Below are 12,325 nucleotides of genomic sequence, written 5' to 3'. Positions count from 1 at the left end.
GTGGCCGTTCCTGAGTACTGCACAATAACACATATCCATTTCAATAGGAGCTGAGCAGCAGAAACAATACAGACCATCAATATCCTGGAAACCCCTTTATGGCTGGTTCTAAAGGCCTCATTAGGACGGCTTAACACAACTGTTGAATTGCACAAAAACGCAGCCCCAAATCCCGTGTTATACTTGTTCTGCAATTTGGGCTACATTCCCACTATGAGATTTTGGTGCGGTTTTGATCTTTCATATTTTTGCTGAGTCTTACAGTTCCAGTAATGGGATTTCTAGAAATCTACTGCCATTTGCGCTTTTATTTGACTCTGCGTAAACTGACCTGCGGTGCGAGTTTCATATCCACAGCATGAGAATTTCTCTTGCGGGTACGCTGAGGTTTCCATGCAGATTTTCCCTATAAACTTATATTAGATGCGGAACATCCACAGGTAAAAAAAAATGAATATGCGTTTCCGTTGCAGAAACGTAACAAAAACGCGATGAAAACTTCATGAAAATAAAGCAAGTATCCTAATTTAAATAATAGGTGCAGAAATTCTGGAGCATCAAAGACTCACCAAAAGCTCACAGTGTGAACACAGCCTTACAGAATGAGGCCTCGGTGAGCCACAGCTGTGCCGAACAGGATTCCTTTTAACAATTAATGCCTTAATTTTAATATTATATATATATTTATACACATAATCTTTTTCTATGTGCGTCATATCTGTTGTTTATTCCTTCAGACGTAAGGAGGAGGCAGTGAATCAGCTAAATGGCGCCTCAGACCTGGCGAAATCTATCGTCCTGGGAAAGCAGGTTCCTGATAAAGGTGCGTCATGACCGGCAGGAGGGGAGACAAGATGAGGACGTGTGGATGGACGGGAGATCAGGGCAGGGGTGACTGTGCGCTGTGATGGTATCGTCACGAGTCAGATACAGAAATTCATTCCCGATTTCTTGTATTGTAGATCTGAACATGAAGTTCAAGAAGCAAAACTCTTTCACCGTCCCCGAACTCTCCGCTGGGTTGAATGTCAGTCAGACTACAGCTGTAAGCAAAGCCCTGATGCAGCCCTTCACTCTCATACAGGGACCCCCAGGTTAGTGCATCTAAGCCTATCATGTGATAATGTCTGCTGGGCTTCTGTATCTAAACCCATCCTGTGTGACACTGTCTGCTGAGCTTCTGTATCTAAGCCCATCCTGTGTGATACGTGTGCTGAGCTTCTGAATCTAAGCCTATCTTGTGCGATTCTATGCGCTGAGATTCTGTATCTGGCCTATCATGTGTAATTCTGTGTGCTGAGCCATGTATGTAAGCCGATCACGTGTGACACTGTCTGCTGAGCTTCTGTATCTAAGCCCATCATGTGAGATTCTGTTTGTTGAGCTTCTGTATTTAATCCTATCATGTGTGATTTTGTCTGCTGAGCTTATGCATCTAAGCCTATAATGTGTGATACTGTCTGTGGAGCCATGTGTCTAAGCCTATCATATATGAAACTGCTGAGCTGTGTATCTAATCCAGTCATGTGCCATACTGTATAGTGAGCCATGTATGATACGGTCTGTTGAGCTGTGTATTTAAGCTTGTCATGTGTGATACCGTCTGATCAGGCATGTATCTAAGCAGCTCATGTATAATACTGATTTCTAAGCCTATCCTATGTGATACTGACTGATTACTTTTTGTATCTAAGCCTATCATGTGTGATACTGTCTGCTGAGCTGCTGTATCTAGGGTGTGCCGGGTACATAGAGGTAACCTATGGGCTCTTACCTTCCATCAGGAACTGGGAAAACTATAGTTGGCGCTCACCTGGTGTACTGGTTCAATGAAGCGAATCAAGATCTAGAGATTGTGACAACAGAAGAGGAGGAAGGGAAAGTGGGCAACCGGCAGGTGCTCATGTATTGTGGCCCCTCCAATAAGTCTGTGGACGTCGTAGCCGGTAAGTTAGGAGCTTATATAACAGGAAACGTGAGGATGTTGCCTAATTCACCAGGCAGGTGCCACTATGGGCAATGCTTCATTTTAGTACAAGTGTGAACAGCTGGAGATGGGGTCAGGGCGGGGGTGACAGAACGGGACAATCCTCATATTGGTATTATTCTTTCTAGAAAAGCTCCTCCCACTTCGTAACAAACTCCGCCTACTGCGCGTCTATAGTGAGCAAATGGAGCTGTCTGAATTTCCTTACCCCGGGAGCAACCTCAGAGTATCCGGATACCTCAGGGAGGGTAAACCACAGGAAGGTCTCAGGTAACGCACGCATAGACTTCTAGTCATGGTACAGGCAGATGATAGGAGGAGTAGTCTCATACAGTACTAAGTGCATGTTGTCTCTCACAGACCGATCACCTTGCATCACCGGATCCGCCAGCCTTTAAATCCGTATTCCAAGCAAATTCAAGAAATGGATGCACAAATTCAGAGAAGGGAGGAGATATCACCGGAAAATGTGGCTAAGTAAGAAGGAAGGGGAGGCCTCGTCACCTGGGTTGTCTCCCTTCTCTTATCACTTGTCTGTATCTCCTCTCCCCTGTCTGTATGTCCTTTACCCTGCACTCACCTCTGTGTATCTTCTCTCCCCTGCACTCACCTGTCTGTATCTCCTCTCTCTTGCATTCACCTCTGTGTATCTCCTCTCCCCTGCCTGTATCTTCTCTCCCCTGCACTCATCTGTCTGTATCTCCTCTCTCCTGCACTCACCTGTGTGTATCTCCTCTCTCCTGCACTCACCTGTGTGTATCTCCTCTCTCCTGCACTCACCTGTGTGTATCTCCTCTCTCCTGCACTCACCTGTGTGTATCTCCTCTCTCCTGCACTCACCTCTGTGTATCTCCTCTCTCCTGCACTCACCTCTGTGTATCTCCTCTCCCCTTGCACTCACCTGCCTGTATCTCCTCTCTCTTGCACGCACCTGTCTGTATCTCCTCTCTCCTGCACTCACCTGTGTGTATCTCCTCTCTCCTGCACTCATCTCTGTGTATCTCCTCTCCCTTTGCACGCACCTGTCTGTATCTCCTCTCTCCTGCACTCACCTCTGTGTATCTCCTCTCTCCTGCACTCACCTCTGTGTATCTCCTCTTCCCTTGCACTCACCTGCCTGTATCTCCTCTCTCTTGCACGCACCTGTCTGTATCTCCTCTCTCCTGCACTCACCTGTGTGTATCTCCTCTCTCCTGCACTCATCTCTGTGTATCTCCTCTCCCTTTGCACGCACCTGTCTGTATCTCCTCTCTCCTGCACTCACCTCTGTGTATCTCCTCTCCCCTTGCACGCACCTGTCTGTATCTCCTCTCTCTTGCACGCACCTGTCTGTATCTCCTCTCTCCTGCACTCACCTGTCTGTATTTAGCAAACTGGTCTAGCGCCTCACCTTTATTCACTTCTATTTGCTTTTCTATGTTCTTCTGTCCTGTACTTCTACCCTTACATTTTTATCAGTCTGTGTAGCTTCTTCTTTACACAGCAGTGTATCCTTTCCCTTTCTCACCTTTATACCCTACTGCTTAAATATCCATGTAACCCCTCCCCTATGTTCTCATCTGTTGTATCTGTTACCTCTCCTTAAACCTTCTCTCGTACCTTTATTATCTTTGTATCCCCGTCTTTATGTTTACATCTGTCTATAATTCCTCCCCTCAGTAGTCACCTGCCCATAACTCTTCCCCTCAGTAGTCACCTACCCATAACTCTTCCCCTCAGTAGTCACCTGCCCATAACTCTTCCCCTCAGTAGTCACCTGCCCTTAACTCTTCCGCTCAGTAGGCACCTGCCCTTAACTCTTCCCCTCAGTAATCACCTGCCCTTAACTCTTCCCCTCAGTAGGCACCTGCCCATCACTCCTCCCCTCAGTACGCACCTGCTCATAACTCTTCCCCTCAGTAGGCACCTGCCCATCACTCCTCCCCTCAGTAATCACCTGCCCATCACTCCTCCCCTCAGTAATCACCTGCCCATCACTCCTCCCCTCAGTAATCACCTGCCCATCACTCCTCCCCTCAGTACGCACCTGTCCATCACTCCTCCCTGAGTATGCACCTGCCCATTACTCCTCCCTTCAGTAGGCACCTGCCCATCACTCCTCCCCTCAGTAATCACCTGCCCATCACTCCTCCCCTCAGTAATCACCTGCCCATCACTCCTCCCCTCAGTACGCACCTGTCCATCACTCCTCCCCTGAGTATGCACCTGCCCATTACTCCTCCCTTCAGTAGGCACCTGCCCATCATTCCTCCCCTCAGTAGGCACCTGCCCATCACTCCTCCCCTCAGTAGTCACCTGCCCATCATCCGTCCCCTCAGTATGCACCTGCCCATCACTCCTTTCCTTTTCATTCATCTATATTTTCTGAAATAGGTACAAAAAACTACTGGGCGATGCTCGAAAATGGGAACTTGACCGTCACGACATCATTCTGTGCACCTGCGTTACCTCATCCAGCAAAACCCTGACAAATTTGCCGGTGTCTCAGATTATTATAGATGAGAGTGCGATGTGCACGGAGCCAGAGACGCTGGTTCCTATTGTCAGCCACAAGAATGCACAATCCGTAAGTGAGCCTATAGCTGCTGCCCATCGCTTTCCAAGCCTTATGGTGTGATTGTCACTCATAGACTTTCTTTACCACAGATTGTTCTGATTGGAGACCACCGCCAGCTGCGGCCCGTGATCAAGAATGAAGTTTGCCGTACTCTGAAAATGGATCGATCACTGTTTGAGAGATACCAGGAGAGGGCGCTGTTGCTGGACACACAGTACCGCATGGTGAGTGGCTTTTACCTACCGTAGAGGCGGATCTCACTACTGCAAAACAGCGAAGTGTTATAAACTTTACCTGTAGTCACCACTAGGGGGAGTTCACTAAAGCAGAGTCATACTGCTCTCCGTACCAGCTGCCAGGATTAGAATAACATGGCTGCTCCCAGAACAGCGCCACCTTATCCAAAAGGAGTGTCTGATATTGCAGCTCAATTTAAATAAATCAGAGTTGTATCTAGCGAAGGGGATGGCTGCCCCAGGCTACTCACTTAGATGGGCCACTAGCAAATTGGCGAAATGATGCTTGAGCAGATCACTTAATACTTGAGGTGGGGCCCTGAGTCGTGACAATCATCTGTGGCGCAGCTCAGGACCCCGCCTCCTCGATGGTGCGGCTCAGAGCCTCCTCGATGGCACTGTTCAGGGACCTGCCTTCTCGGTGGCACCACTCAGAGCCCCATCTCATCTTTTGATCAGCTAAGGGCCCCACCTCCTCAGTGGAACGGCTCAGGGCCTCATTTGCGGCACCTTTCAGGGCCCTACCTCCCTGGTCGTACCGCTCAGGTCCCCGCTTCCTGTAAACAGCGGTGTCGGCACTCATGTTCCCAAGGCTCTCGTGCTGTGGAATGACATGTGACTTATCACCCAATCAGTTCTGGCATCATTGGCCCCGCCTTCGGACGAATCGAACATCAAGAGGAAGTCCGGGCTGCGGCTGACCTGACTTCCTCTTGATGTTCGATTCATCCAAAGGTGGAGACAGTGATGCCAGCGCTGATTAGGCGTCAGGCTCATGTGTCATAACAACCGCACGAGTGCCCCGAGAATTTGAGTGCTGACACGGCGGGAATGGCGTCGGCATGAGAGGTGAGTATAGGCTTTATTATTTTATTGGGGCCAAATGTTTAGATGAAGAAGTGGTTGTCCGAGGAGTTGACAACCCTTTTAATAGATTTTTAGCCTTGAGCAGGTGACACATTGTAAGTAGCGGATTGTAATAAAGCTCATGTCTCCTCTGCTTTCTCTCTGTCTCCAGCATTCGGATATCTGTGAATTCCCGTCCAATCAGTTCTACGATGGTCGCTTGCACACTTCAACCTCAATCAACCTACAGCCCAGTCTGTTCTACTACCAAAACTACTGCTGCCCCCTGCTGTTTGGAAAGGTGTTTGGGCAGGAGCAGAGTCTGACAGTGACCAGTGAAGAAGGGAATATTAACTCAAAAGCAAACATTAAGGAGGCTGAGCAGGCGGTATGTATACATCGCCCCCTGTCCCTTTACTTCGCTGCCTAAAGTGGTCATCCTGTAGCCACCACTACCGTATACAGCCCATATACAATAAAACTGCTTCTTCACAGGTCTGTGCAATATAATGGTGACCTGAATGGAGTAAATAGGATTAGACCCAGGGCTATTACATTTCTAATCCATAATTTGGTCTTTACTAGACTCATTGCATATCTTTATAAGAGCCAGGCTTCACGCAGAGTTAAATTATAGAATTTGTTCACACTTGAGCCACCACTAGGCACAGGTCTGTATACCGTATATAGGTAATATAGTGATCACCAGTGACATTATACACAGGAGCTCTGTACATATTGTCAGTGTACAGGTAATACAGGGATCACCAGTGAAATTATACACAGGAGCTCTGTATATAGTGCCAGTGTACAGGTAATACAGTGGTCTAAGGTAACATTTTGCATAGGAGCGCTGTATACACTATATAGTGAACAGGTAATACAGTGATCTACGGTGACATTATACACAGGAGCTCTGTATATAGTGTACAGGTAATACAGTGATCACCAGTGACATACACAGGAGCTCTGTATATAGTGTACAGGTAATACAGTGCTCACCAGTGACATTATACACAGGAGCGTTGTATATAGTGTGAGTGTACAGGTAATGCAGTAATCTCTGGTGATATTATACACAGGAGCTCTGTATATAGTGTATAGTGTGCACAGGAGCATTGTATATACTAAATACTGTATAGTGTAAGTGTACAGGTAATACAGTGACTCACCAGTGACATGTCTAGTTGAAGTAATTTATCATCACTTTTCTTCTTCATCTGGCACAGATGGGTATCACTTTTTCATCTATAGCTGATCGTTTCTGAGACACATTCCCCACTTTTCCCCCCCCAACTTCGACACGTCACTAAATGGAAGAAAAAATACAACATAGTGCTGCCCTGCACACTAACAGGACCTCTCTTCCCCCACTGAAAACAGTATCCTCAAAAGTCAAATATATTACCACAGTAATAATGTCCCTTAATTGGCCCTTACAGTAGTATCCACCATCCTGGGCCCCTTCCTGTTATAATATCCCTCATCCTGGATCCCTTCCTGTTATAATGTCCCTCATCTTGGTCCCCATGTCCCCCCCATATGTCCCCAATATTGCCGGTCTTTTGTAACAAAACAAACAAAAAGGTTCTTTTTTCCTGTCTTCGGGCTCACAGAATTTTCTTTCTGCTCCATATACTGCATGGACGGGCTGGCACATGGCAGTGACATCATATGCTGGCGACCGCACCATGTCAGCTGCCAGCCTCTGATAGGCTGGTGGTGATTTTAACTGTTGTGGTGCAGGAAGCCGGTGGCTTTTTGTTCTGCAATACATTAAACTAAATGTGCTTCTGAAGAATGTGAATGGCCTAACCCAAACTCTAAACCTTAAAACCACAAATGGAGAATTAGACCATTCAGGGGAAAGGCACTAATTTTCTCAATTACTTTTTCAGGTGCGTTTGGCAAAACTTCTGGTCAGTCGGTCTGTTTCTGCCAAAGACATCGTTATCCTGACCCCTTACAATGCCCAGGTGGCATTGATCACCAAGAAACTGCAAGAACAGGGACTGAGCGGGGTCACCGCCTGCACCATCATGAAGAGCCAAGGTTACTATTAGCCCATTATATGAGTATTATATTATTGGTGTCTTACTATTAGCCCATTATATGGGTATTATATTAGTGGTATTACATATGCCTTTCCTCCACCTGCAGGGAGTGAGTGGCGATATGTCATCTTTTCCACCGTCCGTACGACTTCGGCTGAGGAGTTTGATTCTCGACCTACGTACAGTTGGCTGCGGCTCTATCTTGGTTTTCTTTCAGACCCAAACCAGATAAACGTTGCGCTTACAAGAGCAAAGGAGGGACTGTGTGTCCTAGGTAAGGAAAATGCATACATGGCGGAGCACGTCACCGATCCCACAGTATACGGCGCAGAGCACGTCACCGATCCCACAGTATATAGCGCGGAGCACGTGACCGATCCCACAGTATACAGTGCGGAGCATGTCACCGATTCCACAGTATACTGTGCGGCCCACGTCACCTATCCCTCAGTATACGGTGCGGCGCACGTCACCGATCACACAGTATACAGCTCGGAGCACGTCACCAATCACACAGTATACAGCTCGGAGCACGTCACCGATCACACAGTATACAGCTCGGAGCACGTCATCGATCACACAGTACACAGTGCAGAGCACGTCATCAATCATACAGTATACCGTGCGGAGCACGTCATCGACCACACAGTACACAGTGGGAAACACGTCATCGATCACACCATACACAGAGTGGAGCACGTCACCGATTGCAGAGTATACGGCGCGGAGCACATCAGCGAGCACACAGTATACGGCGCTGAGCACGTCACCGATCACACAGTATACGGTGCGGAGCACGTCACCAATCACAGTATACAGTGCGGAACACATTAGCGATCACACAGTATACAGTGCGGAGCACGTCATCGATCACACAGTACACAGTGCGAAGCACGTCACCGATCACACAGTACACAGTGTGGAGCACGTCACCGATTGCACAGTATACGGCACGGAGCATATCAGCGATCTCACAGTATACGGCGCTGAGCACGTCATTGATCACAAAGTATACGGCGCGGAGCACCTCATCGATCACACGGTATACGGTGCGGAGCACGTCACCGATCACACAGTATACAGTGCGGAGCACGTCATCGATCACACAGTATACAGTGCGGAGCATGTCATCGATCACACAGTATACGGCACGGAGCACGTCACCGATCACACAGTATACAGTGCGGAGCACACCACCGATCACAGTATGCAGTGCAGAGCACATCACCGATCACACAGTATACAGTGCAGAGCACGTCATCGATCACACAGTATACAGTGCGCAGCATGTCATCGATCACACAGTATACGGCGTGGAGCACGTCACCGATCACACAGTATATGGTGCGGAGCACGTCACCGATCACACAGTATACGGTGCGGAGCACATCACCGATCACACAGTATACAGTGCAGAGCACGTCATCAATCACACAGTATACAGTGCGGAGCATGTCATCAATCACACAGTATACAGTGCGGAGCATGTCATCGATCACACAGTATACGGCGCGGAGCACATCACCGATCACACAGTATACGGCGCTGAGTACGTCACCGATCACACAGTATACAGTGCAGAGCACGTCATCGATCACACAGTATACAGTGCGGAGCACGTCATCGATCACACAGTATACGGCGCGGAGCACATCACCGATCACACAGTATACGGCGCTGAGTACGTCACCGATCACACAGTATACAGTGCAGAGCACGTCATCGATCACACAGTATACAGTGCGGAGCACGTCATCGATCACACAGTATACAGTGCAGAGCACGTCATCAATCACACAGTATACAGTGCGGAGCATGTCATCAATCACACAGTATACAGTGCGGAGCATGTCATCGATCACACAGTATACGGCGCGGAGCACATCACCGATCACACAGTATACGGCGCTGAGTACGTCACCGATCACACAGTATACAGTGCAGAGCACGTCATCAATCACACAGTATACAGTGCGGAGCATGTCATCAATCACACAGTATACAGTGCGGAGCATGTCATCGATCACACAGTATACGGCGCGGAGCACATCACCGATCACACAGTATACGGCGCTGAGTACGTCACCGATCACACAGTATACAGTGCAGAGCACGTCATCGATCACACAGTATACAGTGCGGAGCACGTCATCGATCACACAGTATACGGTGCGGAGCACATCACCGATCACACAGTATACGGCGCTGAGTACGTCACCGATCACACAGTATACAGTGCAGAGCACGTCATCGATCACACAGTATACAGTGCGGAGCACGTCATCGATCACACAGTATACGGTGCGGAGCACATCACCGATCACACAGTATACGGCGCTGAGTACGTCACCGATCACACAGTATACAGTGCTGAGCACATCACCGATCACACAGTATACGGCGCTGAGTACGTCACCGATCACACAGTATACAGTGCTGAGCACGTCACCGATCACACAGTATACAGTGCGGAGCATGTCATCGATCACACAGTATACAGTGCGGAGCATGTCATCGATCACACAGTATACGGCGCGGAGCACATCACCGATCACACAGTATACAGTGCAGAGCACGTCATCAATCACACAGTATACAGTGCGGAGCATGTCATCAATCACACAGTATACAGTGCGGAGCATGTCATCGATCACACAGTATACGGCGCGGAGCACATCACCGATCACACAGTATACGGCGCTGAGTACGTCACCGATCACACAGTATACAGTGCAGAGCACGTCATCGATCACACAGTATACAGTGCGGAGCACGTCATCGATCACACAGTATACGGTGCGGAGCACATCACCGATCACACAGTATACGGCGCTGAGTACGTCACCGATCACACAGTATACAGTGCAGAGCACGTCATCGATCACACAGTATACAGTGCGGAGCACGTCATCGATCACACAGTATACGGTGCGGAGCACATCACCGATCACACAGTATACGGCGCTGAGTACGTCACCGATCACACAGTATACAGTGCTGAGCACGTCACCGATCACACAGTATACAGTGCGGAGCATGTCATCGATCACACAGTATACGGTGCGGAGCACATCACCGATCACACAGTATACGGCGCTGAGTACGTCAACGATCACACAGTATACAGTGCGGAGCATGTCATCGATCACACAGTATACGGCGCGGAGCACATCACCGATTACACAGTATATAGAGCAGAACATGTCTTCTATTTCTTTGCCTTTTAATCATTATTGCATACCTTATCTCGCTGCAGGAAATCCTCTCCTCCTGAGATGTTCTCGCCTCTGGGATCAGCTGCTCCAGCACTACAGTCAGAAAGCGGTAGTCGTAGATTGTACTGACATCAATGTTCGAGCTCCGCGACGTCACTGAGAGTCTCCGGACTGGTTGAGAACACAATCGCCAACCACTTTAGAAATGAACTAATGTATCTTGGATGTAAATATTCCAGAAATAGTGGAATATTCCTTAGTAGCCCACCAGCCGATGTAACTGCTTCCTCAATATTCTAGTAATAAACCTTCCATGGGGGCAGACCGAGGGGTAACTATAGGGGCTTCAGTGATAAACTTTATACATGTAACTCGGTGCAGGCACTGATAGCATGAAATGGAGTGATATGTGCTGCTACTCTGTGGTCATACACGGAACTGCAGGTTTTAAATTATTTTTTTTTTTTTACACTTTCTGACTTTTTTTTTTACCCTCCACACCCCTGCCATTCATTGTGTTCATATGTGGACCAGAAGAATGGGGGTAGATGAAGCACTTTTCAGATTTGGACCAAAAAATAATGTTACCAGCAGCTAGTCGTCTCCTTACAGTTTTTCGAAGCTTTTTATTCTTGCGTAAAACATTCCATTACCCAATGGTCACCAGCACATTCAGGATCTGTACGTATCTAGCATTAGATTGCTAGCTCCTCACTGATATTTGCTAACTGCCTCGCCACTTTTTTAACATTTTTATCTATTTATGAAGAAATTTTATACATTTTTAAACTATTAAGAGATTGTAATGTTTTATTTGCCTTTTAGGATGGGGTAAGGAATAGATTTAAAGGAACAGTCCAAACAAAAATGATACATGGTGGCATGTATATCTGCCCCCTTGTGGCCTGCAGTAGGCATAGCACTGTGTTTGGACTGGTGTATTCCTTTAAGATTTTCTGAGCCTTTTCTGTTTCCGGACAGATCTATGGGCGGTACAAATACATTGTCAGTGTTTGTTTTTTTAATCTTTTTAATTATGTTTTATAAATTGGAACAATGTTTGTAATTTTAACCAGGATTAATTGTAAATTAAATGTGATTTTGCTGCAATATCTGTCGTCATTTGATCAGTATTGTCACCGAAATGTGCCGCCTTATTTCTCTCACCTTAATATATAACCATATAGTCCCTGGTATTACATCCTCTGCAAGGAAAAGGAAAATGTATAGTCTTAATTAAAAATATCCTATTGTTTTGTGTTTAAAGTTCTCCTGTAGATCTGTGTATCACTAAGGTTGCAGACTACAAATAAACTCTATCGGGCCAATTCATCAACGTTTTTACGCTAGAAAAGTGGTGTAAAAGCTTCAAAAATGTGCAATCAAAGGTATCAGAAATTTGTACTCCAGAAATCCTACTCCAGTCTCTG

At 47.3% G+C, this 12,325-nt stretch overlaps 1 protein-coding gene across 1 annotated transcript in view; it reads left to right on the top strand.

Moving 5' to 3' along the window:
* Positions 1–12,005, top strand: part of HELZ2 (helicase with zinc finger 2) — a 38,593-nt gene extending 26,588 nt beyond the window's left edge. The window contains exons 10-20 of the mRNA XM_073580804.1: positions 738–823; positions 963–1,094; positions 1,785–1,946; positions 2,116–2,257; positions 2,348–2,464; positions 4,361–4,553; positions 4,634–4,768; positions 5,799–6,014; positions 7,525–7,678; positions 7,787–7,954; positions 10,937–12,005. Coding sequence (XP_073436905.1) covers positions 738–823; positions 963–1,094; positions 1,785–1,946; positions 2,116–2,257; positions 2,348–2,464; positions 4,361–4,553; positions 4,634–4,768; positions 5,799–6,014; positions 7,525–7,678; positions 7,787–7,954; positions 10,937–11,055 — 1,624 coding nt within the window. The 3' untranslated portion in view covers positions 11,056–12,005. The remainder of the gene's footprint in view (positions 1–737; positions 824–962; positions 1,095–1,784; positions 1,947–2,115; positions 2,258–2,347; positions 2,465–4,360; positions 4,554–4,633; positions 4,769–5,798; positions 6,015–7,524; positions 7,679–7,786; positions 7,955–10,936) is intronic.
* The last annotated feature ends 320 nt before the right edge of the window (positions 12,006–12,325 follow it).

The sequence above is a fragment of the Dendrobates tinctorius genome, unplaced genomic scaffold, assembly GCF_039654945.1.
Source record: "Dendrobates tinctorius isolate UK_male_01 unplaced genomic scaffold, ASM3965494v1 ptg000065l, whole genome shotgun sequence".
Classification (NCBI taxonomy): domain Eukaryota; kingdom Metazoa; phylum Chordata; class Amphibia; order Anura; family Dendrobatidae; genus Dendrobates; species Dendrobates tinctorius.
Note: the sequence above shows the minus strand (reverse complement) of the source record. Positions and strands in the feature narration are given on the sequence as shown.